We start from the raw sequence: 13,483 nt of genomic DNA, 5'->3' as shown, positions 1-13,483 counted from the left end.
GTTTTCAAAGGGCATTCAAAGGGCACAGTCCAGGTAGAAAACAAAATCTAGGATTAGTTTAGTGAAAACAATTCTCCATTTTATCTTCTCCCAATAGTCTTCCAGTTCAAAGAGAGATAAGATTGTACTCATGGAAAATTGGTGGGTAAGCAATGATTTTTTAAACTGGAAACCCAGGTCCTATCTTCAGTGTGTATTTATTGTATGATCTAAGTTTGGCACTTACATCGTTCATCTTGCTTTCTGTTTGTATAAATGGGCACAACTATTCCTGTTCCCTCCCACACATTGATGCTGTGAGGATAAATGAGATCATGTTTATACTTCCATGGAGAAAAAACACTAGGTATACTAAAAATATCACTATTTTCAGAGTCTTTCTTTTTCTTGGAAATGTATAATAATGCCAGTTGTATATAGTATTGTTGAAGAGTCAAATTTTCCATAAAAGTGATCACCTTTTCAGAAAATAGGTAGTCCATTGAAAACTAGAAGTTTCTTTTAAAATTTGTGACCATTTTTCAAATTTAGCAGCTTAAATTTGTTGATTTATTCTTCAAATTCATGTTTATTGAATGCTTACTACATGCAATGTATTTTAGTGAAAATATTTCCCTCTGGTTAAACAAATCATATTTTACCTTTTATTGATGACTCAGTAAGATACCAATATATGAAAAAAGGATTTTAGTTGACTTCAAATATACCAGCCAACATCACATTAGGTTACAGAACTGTAAGCCATAGAGCTAAGTTAAGGAAACTGTTAGTTCTATTCTATGTTGATCAGACAAACCTGGAGTTGAGTTCTAGGAGCACAGTGTAAGACAAGCTGGAGTATATCTGAAAAGAGGTGATTAAGATGGTGAAAAGTATGGGAATCCTGTCACAAGGGTGTTTAAATTAAAAGGATAGTTAAGGTGAAAATTATTAAAACTTGACTTTAAATCATTGAATACCTACCAGAAGGGAAATTGGACTTATTCTGTGTGGTTGCAGATGATTAAACTATAAACACAGAATTTTAAGAAGAGAAACATCCCGCTTAAATAGAACAGTGCCAAAAATGAGCAGAATTGCCTTTGAGGCTTTTGTTTGTGGAGATTTTTAGAACAGAAACTGGATGACCTTTGGACACAGGCTTTGTGGAAAGGGGGTTTGATGGAGTGAGAAGTTGGGCTCAAGGGTCCCTCCTGATTCTGAAGGTCCTACGCTCCACTAGGAACCTCACTTACTCTACTAAGTTACAGGAGAGTGATGCCTTTATAGCTTTTAGGCGCTTTGTTTCTGCACTAGAAGGCCTCAGATTGCTGTGGGTGTTTTGTTTTTGTTTTTGCCCTTCTGGCTACTTTTTAGAGTTTTCTCTTCCTTCTCATTACCAGATCGCCTCAGCTTATCCCCTGTCTTTAACAGCATCCTGCTCCATTCTAATCTGTTACTTCTAATAGGCTGTGATCTAGAAAGATGTCATAACCAACTTCATAAAAATGCATGAATAATTTAAGTGAGGTCCTGAAGGGCTCTCCTGTGAGTAAAGTTTTTGGTGCACAGAGTTTTGCCATTTATTTTATTTTATTTATTTTGAGACAGGGTCTCACTCTGTTGCCCAGGCTGGAGTACAATGGTGCCAACACAGCTCACTGCAGCTCAACCTTCCAGGCTCAAGCTATCCTCTTACCTCAGCTTCCCAAGTAACTAGGACCAGAGGCATATGCCACCACACCTGGCTATGCCATTTATTTTACTTTTCAAAGACCCTTTTAACTTCCTTTCAAATTCTCAGGAATATTCTAGATTTAACTTATCAATTTTGTGGTTTCTGGGAACTTGTTACTGAAATTCTGTAAGTTTGCTAAGCTTCCTACTAATTCATAAAATACAAAATATTCTGAATCCATTACTGATGTTTTCAAAAACAAAATCATAGGCAATAATAAACTTATCCAAGATGTTTCTTATGTAGGTAACCTTTTCTTGGATAGTTTCTTCAAAATGAAAATATCCTTTGTAACTAAACTGGACTACATAAGCAAATGATGTTTATTGGAATGCTGACTACTTTTCTCTCCTGAGCTTTTCATATAGATAGTATTGGTGTCGAATGTGCAGTTTCCTTTTAAATACGGGAAATCATTCTGATACAACTGGTTTTCTCCTTAGTCCTTAGTCTCCTTAGCCCCTTAGTATATAACAATAGTTTTAACATAACTCAGTCAAAAACATGTAATGAATACTTATTGTAGGTGTTCTTGGCTGAGAATAAGGAAGAATATCAGAAAAACATAGTAATGTTTTTTATAAACTGAATATTAAAGACTGTTCTACCATTAGAGAGCTTTCTGTCTTGTTAAAGGAAATAAAAGCCAGTTATTCAGCAATCAAGGAAATATATTATCAATGCAGGATTCGTGCAGACAGTAAATAGCTTTGAAATTTGTAATGAGATATGGAGTTGTTCTGTGATTGCTTTGGCAGCACATATGCTAAAATTGGAACAATACAGAGAAGATTAGCATGGCCTCTGCATGAGAATGGCATACAAATTTGCAAAGCGTTCTATATTTTTAGCAATATATTGTATTCTTGAAAAATGCTAAGACAGTGGGTGTAAAGTGTTCTTAAATGCATACGTTAATTGGCTAGATTTAGTCATTCCACACCATATACATATTTCAAAACATCATGTTGTACATGATAAATGCGTACAATTTTGTTAATTAAAAAACAGAAATTGATTACTTCTGCCTAAATATACTAGACTCAGAAGTTAATAATAAATGTGCATCCACCCCTTTGTTTAATTTGCCTTGGCTATTAAATTAATATTTATGCTAAGAACCTTTGGCTGTTATAGTTTCCTATCATTTATTTGGTAAAAAGATTAATTGGAGAGGTGTTTCAATGGCTCCATTAGGAGATATGAAGAAAGCCCCAACATTGCCAGTATTTGAAAACTCAAAGGGTTTATTTTCTAAAGCAGGTGATGTTACATGAATTGCTGTCCACACCTTCTGCTACTTTCCTGTGTTGGCCGGAAGAATAATTTTAATGTCTCTCAGATGAATTATGCTGACCTCAACACAGATCCCCCTGAGAGATATAAACTTCTTATATGTTCCTGGCCGGATCATTGTAAATAATACCTACATGTATCCCAAAACTCTGAATTATCCTCATCTGTAACAGACACAACAACTAAATGGTATCTGGAACATAGTTAATTTTCTGGAAAATATTCAAAGGAACAAAATGAACACTGCAATACAAAATTGCTGTCGACTTAACTTTTGCCAGTTTCCCTGGATGTGTAAGTAGAATTATATTTTCACAGAACTTGCAAAAATCTCAGACTCAGCTGCTATTTTATCTCTTTCCAGAAGCACCAGCCCTGAGCAATCCTGTCTGCAATTAGCTGCGTGTGGTTGCTACTAAATTGCTCCCCATAAGTTAGTTCCTAACACTGTTTCACAGCACAGCATACTCTATAAAGGGAGAACGCTTGGAAGGACCAAAGAGTTCCCTTTGTCATGCCTCTGCCCTGCCTCTGGACAAGGACGTTCTTACACTGCCCACTAACTAATCCTGTGACCCTTTTCTTTCAGCACCTTGAGTTTGAGTTAGGCAACACCTCTTACACCAAAGTGGGCACACCTTTGGATCATGTAGGCAGCGATTGTTTAGCCGAGACATCCCCCTACCCCCGCAAAAGGCAGCACAGAAGCTGCGAACGCCGCTTAGCAGTTGGCGCGCTCTCAGTGCGGGTGACCCGGGGCTGGGTTGGGGTGTCCGTCCCCGGGTCATGGGACTCCCCGAGAGGGGGTGGCTGGGGAAGGAGGGAGGGCTTGTTTCGCCGGGGGATGTGGGAAGTAGGCGCTAGCCTGTTTCGCGGTTTTTTAAGCCCCTTGGCATGCCCTGACCTGATCTAGAGGGAGTCAACTGCTCTTAGGAATGTTCCGGGAGAAGGTGGGAGACTGCTTCCCAGGGGAGGCCTGTGGGTGCTGCAGGGCACCAGGGGGATCACCAGGGAGATACAGGGCGCGCGCCGGGAGGGGGGCCAGGGCAGCCGAGGGCCGGGCTGAGGCGACCGGGACCAGCGGGCAGCTGGGCAGCGGGGGCGCCGGTCAGGGCGCGGGGAACCCCTCCTCGGGCGGCAGCGGCGGCGGCGATGCGGCCTCGCGGGCTGCACCGCCCGGGCTGTCAAGCGTGGGGGGCGGGCGGGAGGAAGGGGTGGAGGTGCGAGGGGAGGAGGGCTGGCACCGGAGCGCTGCGGCGTCGGTGCAATAAAAATGCATCGCATGGAACTGCCGGTGGAGAAGGACCGGACGGAGCCGGGGCAGCCAGAGGAGGTGGGAAAAGCGGAGGAGGACGCCCAGGAGGAGGCGGCAGCTGCGGCGGCCGGGAAGTGAAAGGTCTCGCAAAGTTCAGCGGCGGCTGCTGGCGCCGAGCCCCGGGCTACCGGCGGACGAGCCCGCAGGGCCGCTCCGCGGGGCAGCGCCGCCAGGCCGGCTATGGTCCCGGGGCTCCCGTCGCCCCCCAGGTGCCCGGGACCCGCCAGGCCGGTGCGCGAGGGTCACCCCACCTCCCCGCGCGGTCCCGGCCCCTGGCTTCCCGCTGCCGGCGCCCGCTGACCGAGCCCGGCGCCCCAGGAGGAGGAAGAAACCAGGGCCCCGGTCCTTCCCGAGAACGGCGGCGCTTCATCCCGCAGCCCAGAGGTCTCGGCTCCCTCCCGCACCCGCCCGGCCCGGCTGCTCCCGGCTCCTCCCGGCCATGGGGAGCTGCGCGCGGCTGCTGCTGCTCTGGGGCTGCACGGTGGTGGCCGCAGGTGGGTGGTGACGCGGCGGGGCCCCCACCCCTTTCCTCGCTGCTTCTCTAACCCATCTCGGGACTCGGAGGTGCAGGGGAGCCGGGGCTGCGAGCGCAGAGCGCGGCTCCCGAGGGTGAAATGAGTGGCCATGTTCCGCCTCCTTTCCCCTGGGCTCCGCACTTTCAAATACTATTGATTTATTTTTACAACTGGGATACACACGCGCTTGGATAACCAGATATCCTGGGTGCGCCCTGCCGGGGATACTGCGACCGGGGTTTCTTTCTCAGTTTGGCTTGTTAAAAAACTGCTTTTCCACTTGGTGAGGGAACAAAGGACCCAGCTCGCCATCCCCCGGCACTTCATGGCCTAAGGAATGATGAGGAGGGGTGGCCCAGCGACCCTGGGCGCGCGTGGGCCGGGGCCGGTCTCTGGTGGAGGCCGATCGCTGGCGTCCCTGACCTGGTACTGGGTACTAGAGAACCAGGTAAGGACACCTGGGGCAGAGCTGAGCGCCCTCTCCCCGGAGCAGTGACTGGAACGCAGTGGGACTCCTGGCTTGGACGATAGGTGGTGATCACCCTGGGCTTGCACTGAGCTGGCTGGCCGCCCCTGGGGAATTGGTACCCTGGCCGAAACTCTGCGGGAGGTCAGAGGCGGGTCTGCTCCCTGGCTCGGTAACTGGACAACCGGTGGAGGCGTCGGCAGATGCCCTTTCCCTCCCACTCCCATCCTGGCTTTCTTGGGCTGCCCTAGGCCACCGGCTCCTGGCTCGTCGTTTCTGTATTCGGGAGCCCCTTCTGCTCCTCTCCCTCCCTCTTGCGGGTCACCTGGCTTCCAGTTAGGCGTAAGCGCAGCCCTGTAGGTGAGGGGGAGAGATGTGAGGGAGCCTACAGACATCCACTCTCTCGTGCGGATCTCGTCAGAAAGGGGAGCCTGGGCTAGAGAGACACGCAGGCGGCTACAGAACATTTTCGCACGCATCTCCTCCCTTGGGCTTCCACTCTTCCCTGAGGGCCGCTGGCACCCAGCAAAATCCAGGCTTTCCAGTCTGCATCCCAAACCAGTCCGAGTCACAGGAGCATCCTTAGTATCATTGAATAGTCACTCGAGAGACTCCAAGTATTTTGCCCCACAGATTGTTTATCTGGCTCAAATCTTTTCCGGACTTAGGAGTTTAGGGGCATTTAAAATTATTGGATATTTTTCCCGGGGACATATTAAAGGCCTAAGATTTTACTTTAAGTCTTGCACTCTTAAAAGATGAGCTTTAAAAAATCTTTTCCGTCTCAAACCATATTATGGCAAAAACATGCAAGCCATTGAAAGGTTGTAAATAAACATCACAAGGCAAGTGTTTCAAGTCAAAAATACTTGTATAGGCAGTATATGATTTTCCCCGAAATTTTTTACAGGTGAGTCATAGCACATTGTGTGTTTGTGTGATTCTGGCCACAAGCAACTGTTGCCCCAGCTAATGAGAAAAGTAGCAAACAGAACCCAGGCATCATGCACACTTTAATTTGACATTTAAAAAATAACGCCTAAGGAAGCCCTTTAGTTGCAAGGCTATGTGGGGTTGGCCATTGTCAGTGTGTGAAATGTCTCTGTTGCAGCCTAAGCTGTCATTTGGCCTCCTCCAATCCTTACTGTGATAACAGTTCAGAGGTACTGCTTCTTAAGAAGCAGAAACATTCAATTAGCTGGAATTTAGGGCTTGATTTCCTTTTCCCTCTTTTCCCCTCTGTTTTAACCTTTAAAATAGATGATTTTTGCTTAAGGTATTCATAATTAAAATGCCAAACCCAAATCAAAGGATTATAGTATGTAGTCAGAATGTTAATAAGTGGATAATGTTTATCATTTTAAGTCATTTTAAAACATTGAAGTCTGTTGGACCTTTGGGAGGAAGAGTGTGTTTTTTAAAGAAGGTGTTTTAGTTCACAGATAATATTTAAAGGTGCTGTTAGTGGCTGCCAGACTGTAGACACTCTCCTGTTAAGCAAACAGTTGACTACTGTATAACCTGCCACAGGTAGAAACCCTGAAGAGACAGCATGTAAAATAAGCTTTTCTGCCATTTGGCAGTTCAGAGTTTTTTTCTTAGTTATGTTTATGTAATGTTAGAAATTGATAGTGCACATCTGAACTCCAAAGGTCTCTAGCTTTGCCTCCCCCTAAATGAGGACCTATCATATATTTATTAAATATCTCATATTGCTTTTCCTAGGGAATTTATCCCTTCACTGGCTTAAAAATGTAAAGAAAATAGAATTCCACATTTCCTTCTAAATGCATTCTCATAATAAACATGTTAAATCATGTGAAGGACTCATATTAAATTTGAAAGACTAACTTAGGTGGTCTTAAAAACATTATAGTTTTTCTATAGTCATGACTTCAAAAACACATCAATGTATTTGAAATACAGAAAACATTTATAAGGCAAAGTACTTGAAAAGTTTTAGGCCAATAATCTTCACCCTGGTGGTTCTATTTTTCCTCCTCTTGTCCTCTGCCTAAAGTGTTTGTTTCTCTGATGTGAATTTTACATCTGAACATAAAAAGCAAACACGCACACACACACACACTCGCACACTCGTACATGAATGCATTGTGAATGCAGAACAGTGTTCATACTCAGACATGAACATGGTGGAGCACAGCAGAATTTTCCATTTATTGAAAGTCTCAAGCACTTTTGGGGAGATCCTTGACTGTTGTCGATGGACTAGGTGGACAAAAGAGCTTTCCAGATGGGTTTGTCTTGCATCATGTGTGCTTTCCCTTTCTTAGGACTGAGTGGAGTAGCTGGAGCGAGTTCCCGCTGTGAAAAAGCCTGCAACCCTCGGATGGGAAATTTGGCTTTGGGGCGAAAACTCTGGGCAGACACCACCTGCGGTCAGAATGCTACCGAACTGTACTGCTTCTACAGTGAGAACACGGATCTGACTTGTCGGCAGCCCAAATGTGACAAGTGCAATGCTGCCCATCCTCACCTGGCTCACCTGCCATCTGCCATGGCAGACTCGTCCTTCCGGTTTCCTCGCACGTGGTGGCAGTCTGCGGAGGATGTGCACAGAGAAAAGATCCAGTTAGACCTGGAAGCTGAATTCTACTTCACTCACCTAATTATGGTGTTCAAGTCCCCCAGGCCGGCTGCCATGGTGCTGGACCGCTCCCAGGACTTTGGGAGAACATGGAAGCCTTATAAGTACTTCGCGACTAACTGCTCTGCTACATTTGGCCTGGAAGATGACGTTGGCAAGAAGGGAGCTATTTGTACTTCTAAATACTCCAGTCCTTTTCCATGCACTGGAGGAGAGGTAAGGGCACCTGTTTAACTCTACACTGTCAGTAAGATAGAAAAATGTTACCAGCCCACATTTTTTTTAAAGCATGAAGCTATACTTGTAGCAACATGAATGAAATTAGAATTTTTCATGAGCTTTATTTGTCATAAATTATTTCTCACCCTTACGTATGAATGTGTAGTCATTTTCAAGCAGATCACCCACTGGCTGGGTTTAAGTCAGTATTCTAAGATTCCAATTTTTCACACTATAAAAAAAGAGCAGACACAAATCATCACTCTAGAGGCTCCTCATTGCTTTAGTTCTCGGGACTACTTACCGTGCTTCTGAAGGGGGAAGAGTTACTGAGACAGTCTGTTCCTGGAGCCCACAGGGGTATCTTCCTGATACTGTTAATATAAATAGGAAGTCAATAAAAACAAAGCCAAGAAAGAAAAAAACATCTGTTTGTCAGAAGGATACTTTTGTATGACAGTAGCAAACAAATGAAAGTAGTTTCTTTTAACATACAAAGGTTCTTCTGGGCTCACAGACACGTGAATTTCAGCTTAGGCCATCTTAAACTCATTCTGCAAAACAGCCTCCTTAGCTACTGATCCAATTTCCATGTGGAATGTTTTCTCTTTAATATTTCCTTCTCCTAAGGGAGAAACAGGTCTTTTTTGAGCTCTTCTTAACTTATATGGCAGTACCTTGAAAGGCTGCCCCCAACCCTCAGGTGTATGAGAACAGAGAAAACCGAATGAAAGCAGATTAAGAGAATATAATACTTCAATAAGTAGATGAAGAAACACTGATTCAGGAAAAAGAGAAGAGAGTATAATCATTCTAATTCTGGTCCATGTCATGAATATACAGACTAGATAAGTGGCTTTCAACTGGGGTGATTTTTGGTCCCACTTCCCTGGGGACATTGGGACATTTGGCAATATCTGGAGACATTTTTGCTAGGGGGAGGAACACCACTGGCATCTAGTGGGGGGATGCCAGGGATGATGCTCAACCTCAGACAATGCACAAAATAGCACTTCCCACCCCATCCCCAACCAAAAATTATCTAGCTCAAAATGTCAATGTACCGAGGTTGAGACAGCCTGGGCTAGGCATACATCCAATACATGGATCACCATGGCTACAGAAACTAGGATAAGCACTCTTCCAGCATCCTTTATGTAACTATTCTCAGACTTCCCAGGTAGTTGTGTATAATCAGCATGTATTGACCCCCTCAGGCACTGTATTCAATGCTACTAATTCTGCTTTTGGTGTGGTATGGGGAGGTGCTTGCCAGGGGCCTGATGAAAAGGTTGGTTTGGGACCTTCTTTCCCCACTTCCATAGATACATGAAGACTTTTGCCATTTTATTCAGCTGCTTCTTCTGTGTGCACCTTGAAGAGACCAGCAAGAATAGTGCTTCTGGCACCAGGACCAGTAGGACATGGTGCAAGCAGCACACCAACTGTTTTCCATTCTTCTTCATGGTCCTCAAAGTTGGCTGAATATTGTAAGCCCATTTGCAACCTGTCATGATGGACATTTTTAAAGATAACAGGACAGGAAAGAGACAGATAAGTCAGACTCATTGTTTTGTTATGTGGAGAACACTTTGTGCTGAAAACAAATGAATGGCTTGAACTCTCAAATTGCTTTGGAATTGATCCTCAGGCTCATATCGGCTCCTTACATCTCAGTGCTACTGGGCCTTGTGTATCTATGAAGTTGCAAAAATACAGTTTTAGTAACCAGATGGCAGGCATGCTCATTTAGCAAATATCACATTGAATTTCTTGCAAATTTATTGCCACAGTCCAGCAATTATTTAAAGATGACTGCAGTAATCTCTACTGGGCCCTGTGTATCTATGAAGTTGCAAAAATACAGTTTGAGTAACCAGATGGCAGGTATGTTCATTTAGCAAATATCACATTGAATTTATTACAAATTTATTGCAACAGTCCAGCAATTATTTAGAGATGACTACTGTAACTTTGGACTGACCTATATGGAAATACAATCTTGTCTTTTTTAAAACCAAACTATTTATTGTCATTAATGTTTATATCAAATTCCAAGCAGATAGAGACTAACATTTATGTAAGTTATTTCAATGTACAGATACCTTCTAAACTTAGTTCGTAAGTGTTTTTAATTGTAGTTATTATTTTAGCAGACTTTTTCTTTTCTTTTTTGAGACTGAGTCTTGCTCTGTCACCCAGGCTGGAGTGCAGTGGTACAATCTCAGCTCACTGCAGCCTCCGCCTTCGGTGTTCAAGCGAGTCTCCTGCCTCAACCTCCTGAGTAGCTGGGATTACAGGTGCACACTGCCACGCCCAGCTAATTTTTGTATTTTTAGTAGACATGGGGTTTCACCATATGGGCCAGGCTGGTCTTGAACTCCTGACCTAGTGATCCGCCCTCCTTGGCCTGCCAAAGTGCTGGGATTACAGATGTGAGCCACTGCGCCCAGCCTCAGCAGACATATTTTAATGGTAAGAAAAGCATCAAATGTGACCTAGTTCCCTCTTGAGCCTTATTTGCAAGTGTAAAGTCTAAAGAAGTCATAGAATTTCTTCTTTACAGAGGATGGGTTTGGGAACTAATCTTTCTCTCCTGAGTTAAAGGATGGAAGAGTCTTTCTCTAACTCAAGGACCACAGGAAGCCTCCCCAGAAATGATTATTGCCTTCCTCTCCTCTGTCATGTTAGAATATAAATCAGTGCAGCGCTACAAATTTATTTTGCAGTTTCAACTCCATGTCACCAATTTCCATCTTTGAAAATTGTGTGCTCAGAAAAAGAAGCTAGTCAATCTAGTTTAAAAATAAGAAGTCTCAGGTTTCATTTATGGCTTATTTGTAATATTATAGACCTATATTTTCCTCCATTCTATATAAGACTTAAGACTTCTCTAGGTATTATCCTATTTATTAGGCTAGCATAAATATATGCCAGACTTAATTTGTTTCCAATGTTCATTCAGAAATAGTGCTTTGGGTTTTGAGAGCCTGGAGCTTCAAGTCTAAGGAGTCAGATACCTCCATCAACAGAGTGGAAGGCACCAGTCATCCAAAAGAGGACTTAAAACATAGGCCCAAAAATTCACCCAGAAGAACACTTTTTAAATAGACATTAAACCTGCTATATAGGAACTTCCTAAACTGCCCACCTCTTTCAAAGAATGGGGTATGGCTATCCTAAAATGCGTCTCCTTCCCGGGAGATGAGCTTGAGGCTTGAGTTTAAATGATTTGCTGTTAGTTATGTGACAGAACTAGGACCAAGTCACAATTCTTCTGACCTTAGGTCTAGTATTTGTTCCATCAAATCAAGTTCTCTCCCTCTATTAGTGACCCCCAAGAACTACTGGCGGGGAATATCTTCTATCTCCCTCCTCCCTCACTCCCTTAAAGCCATTTGCTGCTATTCATCTGGATATGACATGAAGGTAAAATGGAATTTGCCAAACAGTTTTCTCCTGAGTAGTAATGTCCTCTGAGGTGGTAGTGGTATACTGAGAATAAAATATCCCATTGTTAACTTAGGCTGGGAAACACTGACTGGATTTAACAAATTGAAACATTTATAAATACATTAATATTCTCATTATGTACCCTGTGTCCCCAAATGGGAAATTTAGGATGTGACATTCCTGGACTTATTTGGCTATGAAACCCTTGTTATGCAGAATTTGTTACTATCTTTCAGGACCCTAATGATCCACAGAGCACAGCGTGGGAAATGCTGGGGTGGAGGTTTAAGTGCTCCCAAACCCCTGGTGAAAGGCACAGACAGGCCTGGGGCCAGGCATCCTTGCATATCAATACTCTGTCCATTGGCAGCTTAACCTCCTATGTAGTTGGAGCAGTCAATAATAATAACCTTGAGGCTAACAATGATGGGTTAATTAGGCTTTTTCAGGAAGGAAAAGAAGCACTCTCAGATTACCTCTGTATACAGAAAACACAAGGAAGTGGGGAGATGTAGCAAACCGTCTTAGATGCCACACAGTCAGGCCTCATGAGACCGGAATTGCGATGATCACTGTTAGGAAACAGCATCTGTTCCAGTGTGGCCCAAAAGCAACTCTAAAAGGATGTAGTTATTGTCTCCTTAGAAGTGAGCATGACTTGCTCCCTGCTTTATTAACTCTCTATTAAAAGAACTCTATTCAAAATTGGATAGTAACCAAAGCCCACAGATTTTTAAAATTTTTCTCCAGGGCATTATGAAAATGTACCATTCAAAGGCAGGACTGTAAAGTGAGACAGCAGTACAGAGAAACCAAGAACAGAGGGAGTAGCTGGGTCTCAAAGTAATCGTTGAATAGAAAAGGATTATTGGGCTGGGCACGGTGGCTCACGCCTGTAATCCCAGCGCTTTGAGAGGCAGGCAGATCACCTAAGGTCAGGGGTTCAAGACCAGCCTGGCCAACATGGTGAAACCCTGTCTCTACTAAAAATACAAAAAAAATTAGCCAGGTGTGGTGGCACACACCTGTAATCCCAGCTACTCAGGAAGTTCAGGCACGAGAATTGCTTGAACCTGGGAGGCGGAGGTTGCAGTGAGCCGAGATCACGCCCCTGCACCCCAGCCTGGGTGACAGAGTGAGACTCTGTCTCAAAAAGAAAAAAAAAGTAAAGGATTAGTAAAGAGGGTAAGACTTGTATCCGTTTTATTTACCTGTATGTCCCTAGCATTTAGCACATTGCTTGGATCACAGTAGGCAGTCAATACGTCTGTAACTGAATGAATAAATGAGTGATATGACAAGCAGGGAGAAATGAATAAGCCCTGGGCCAGGGATGAGGATCAGAAACCTTGGTTAACGTGGAGAAGATGAATTGGTGGTAGTCACATGAGATTAGTTATGGTGTGGGAAGGGCAACCAATAGAGGATCTTAAATAATGTTTATTCACCCATTTATTCAAATAATTTTCAAGCTACTATGTGTCAGATCCCATTCCAGGTGGCATGGACATGGCAGTGAACCAAACACATAAAAATCCCGGTACCCATGAACCTCAGATTCTAATGTGGGGATGGGGAGATAGAGAACAAATAGGTAAAATCCATGTTATGTTGGAGTGTGGTAAATACTAAGGAGACAAAACAAAACCGGGCAGGGGATGGGGAATGCTGGCAGAGGAAGGTCTGCTATTTTTCTATTTTTAAAAATTGATTATTACTTTTATTCAATTAAAGCAGAAAAAAGAGAAATGGGGAACATAAACAAACGGAGAAATAGAAGTGACATGGTAAGATGAGAGAGTCAAGCTTAACAATTTTATTTCCAACTTTTAAGTGCAGGGGCACATGTGCAGGACGTGCAGATTTGTTACACAGGTAAACGTGTGCCATAGCGGTT

At 43.8% G+C, this 13,483-nt stretch overlaps 1 protein-coding gene, 1 long non-coding RNA gene and 1 other non-coding gene across 6 annotated transcripts in view; 2 read left to right on the top strand and 1 right to left on the bottom strand.

Annotated features, from left to right (window-relative positions):
* LOC126930317 (uncharacterized) overlaps positions 1-13,483 on the bottom strand; it is a 590,715-nt gene that overhangs the window by 255,657 nt on the left and 321,575 nt on the right. The window lies entirely within an intron of this gene.
* On the top strand, positions 2,460-2,566 carry LOC126931966 (U6 spliceosomal RNA). Its single transcript, XR_007718061.1, has one exon. It is a non-coding gene; the product is annotated as a U6 spliceosomal RNA (small nuclear RNA).
* Positions 3,887-13,483, top strand: part of NTN4 (netrin 4) — a 122,194-nt gene continuing 112,597 nt past the window's right edge. For 2 of the 4 annotated variants that reach the window (XM_050747165.1, XM_050747162.1), the window contains exons 1-2: positions 4,079-4,822; positions 7,601-8,130. In XM_050747165.1, the coding sequence (XP_050603122.1) occupies positions 4,768-4,822; positions 7,601-8,130 (585 nt within the window). In that variant the 5' untranslated portion in view covers positions 4,079-4,767. Of the gene's footprint in view, positions 3,964-4,078; positions 4,823-4,881; positions 5,292-7,600; positions 8,131-13,483 lie in introns of those variants that run through there. The other 2 variants (XM_050747164.1, XM_050747163.1) reach the window with 2 other exon arrangements.

This window comes from Macaca thibetana, chromosome 11, assembly GCF_024542745.1.
Source record: "Macaca thibetana thibetana isolate TM-01 chromosome 11, ASM2454274v1, whole genome shotgun sequence".
Classification (NCBI taxonomy): domain Eukaryota; kingdom Metazoa; phylum Chordata; class Mammalia; order Primates; family Cercopithecidae; genus Macaca; species Macaca thibetana.
This window is presented reverse-complemented; position numbering and strand designations above follow the sequence as displayed.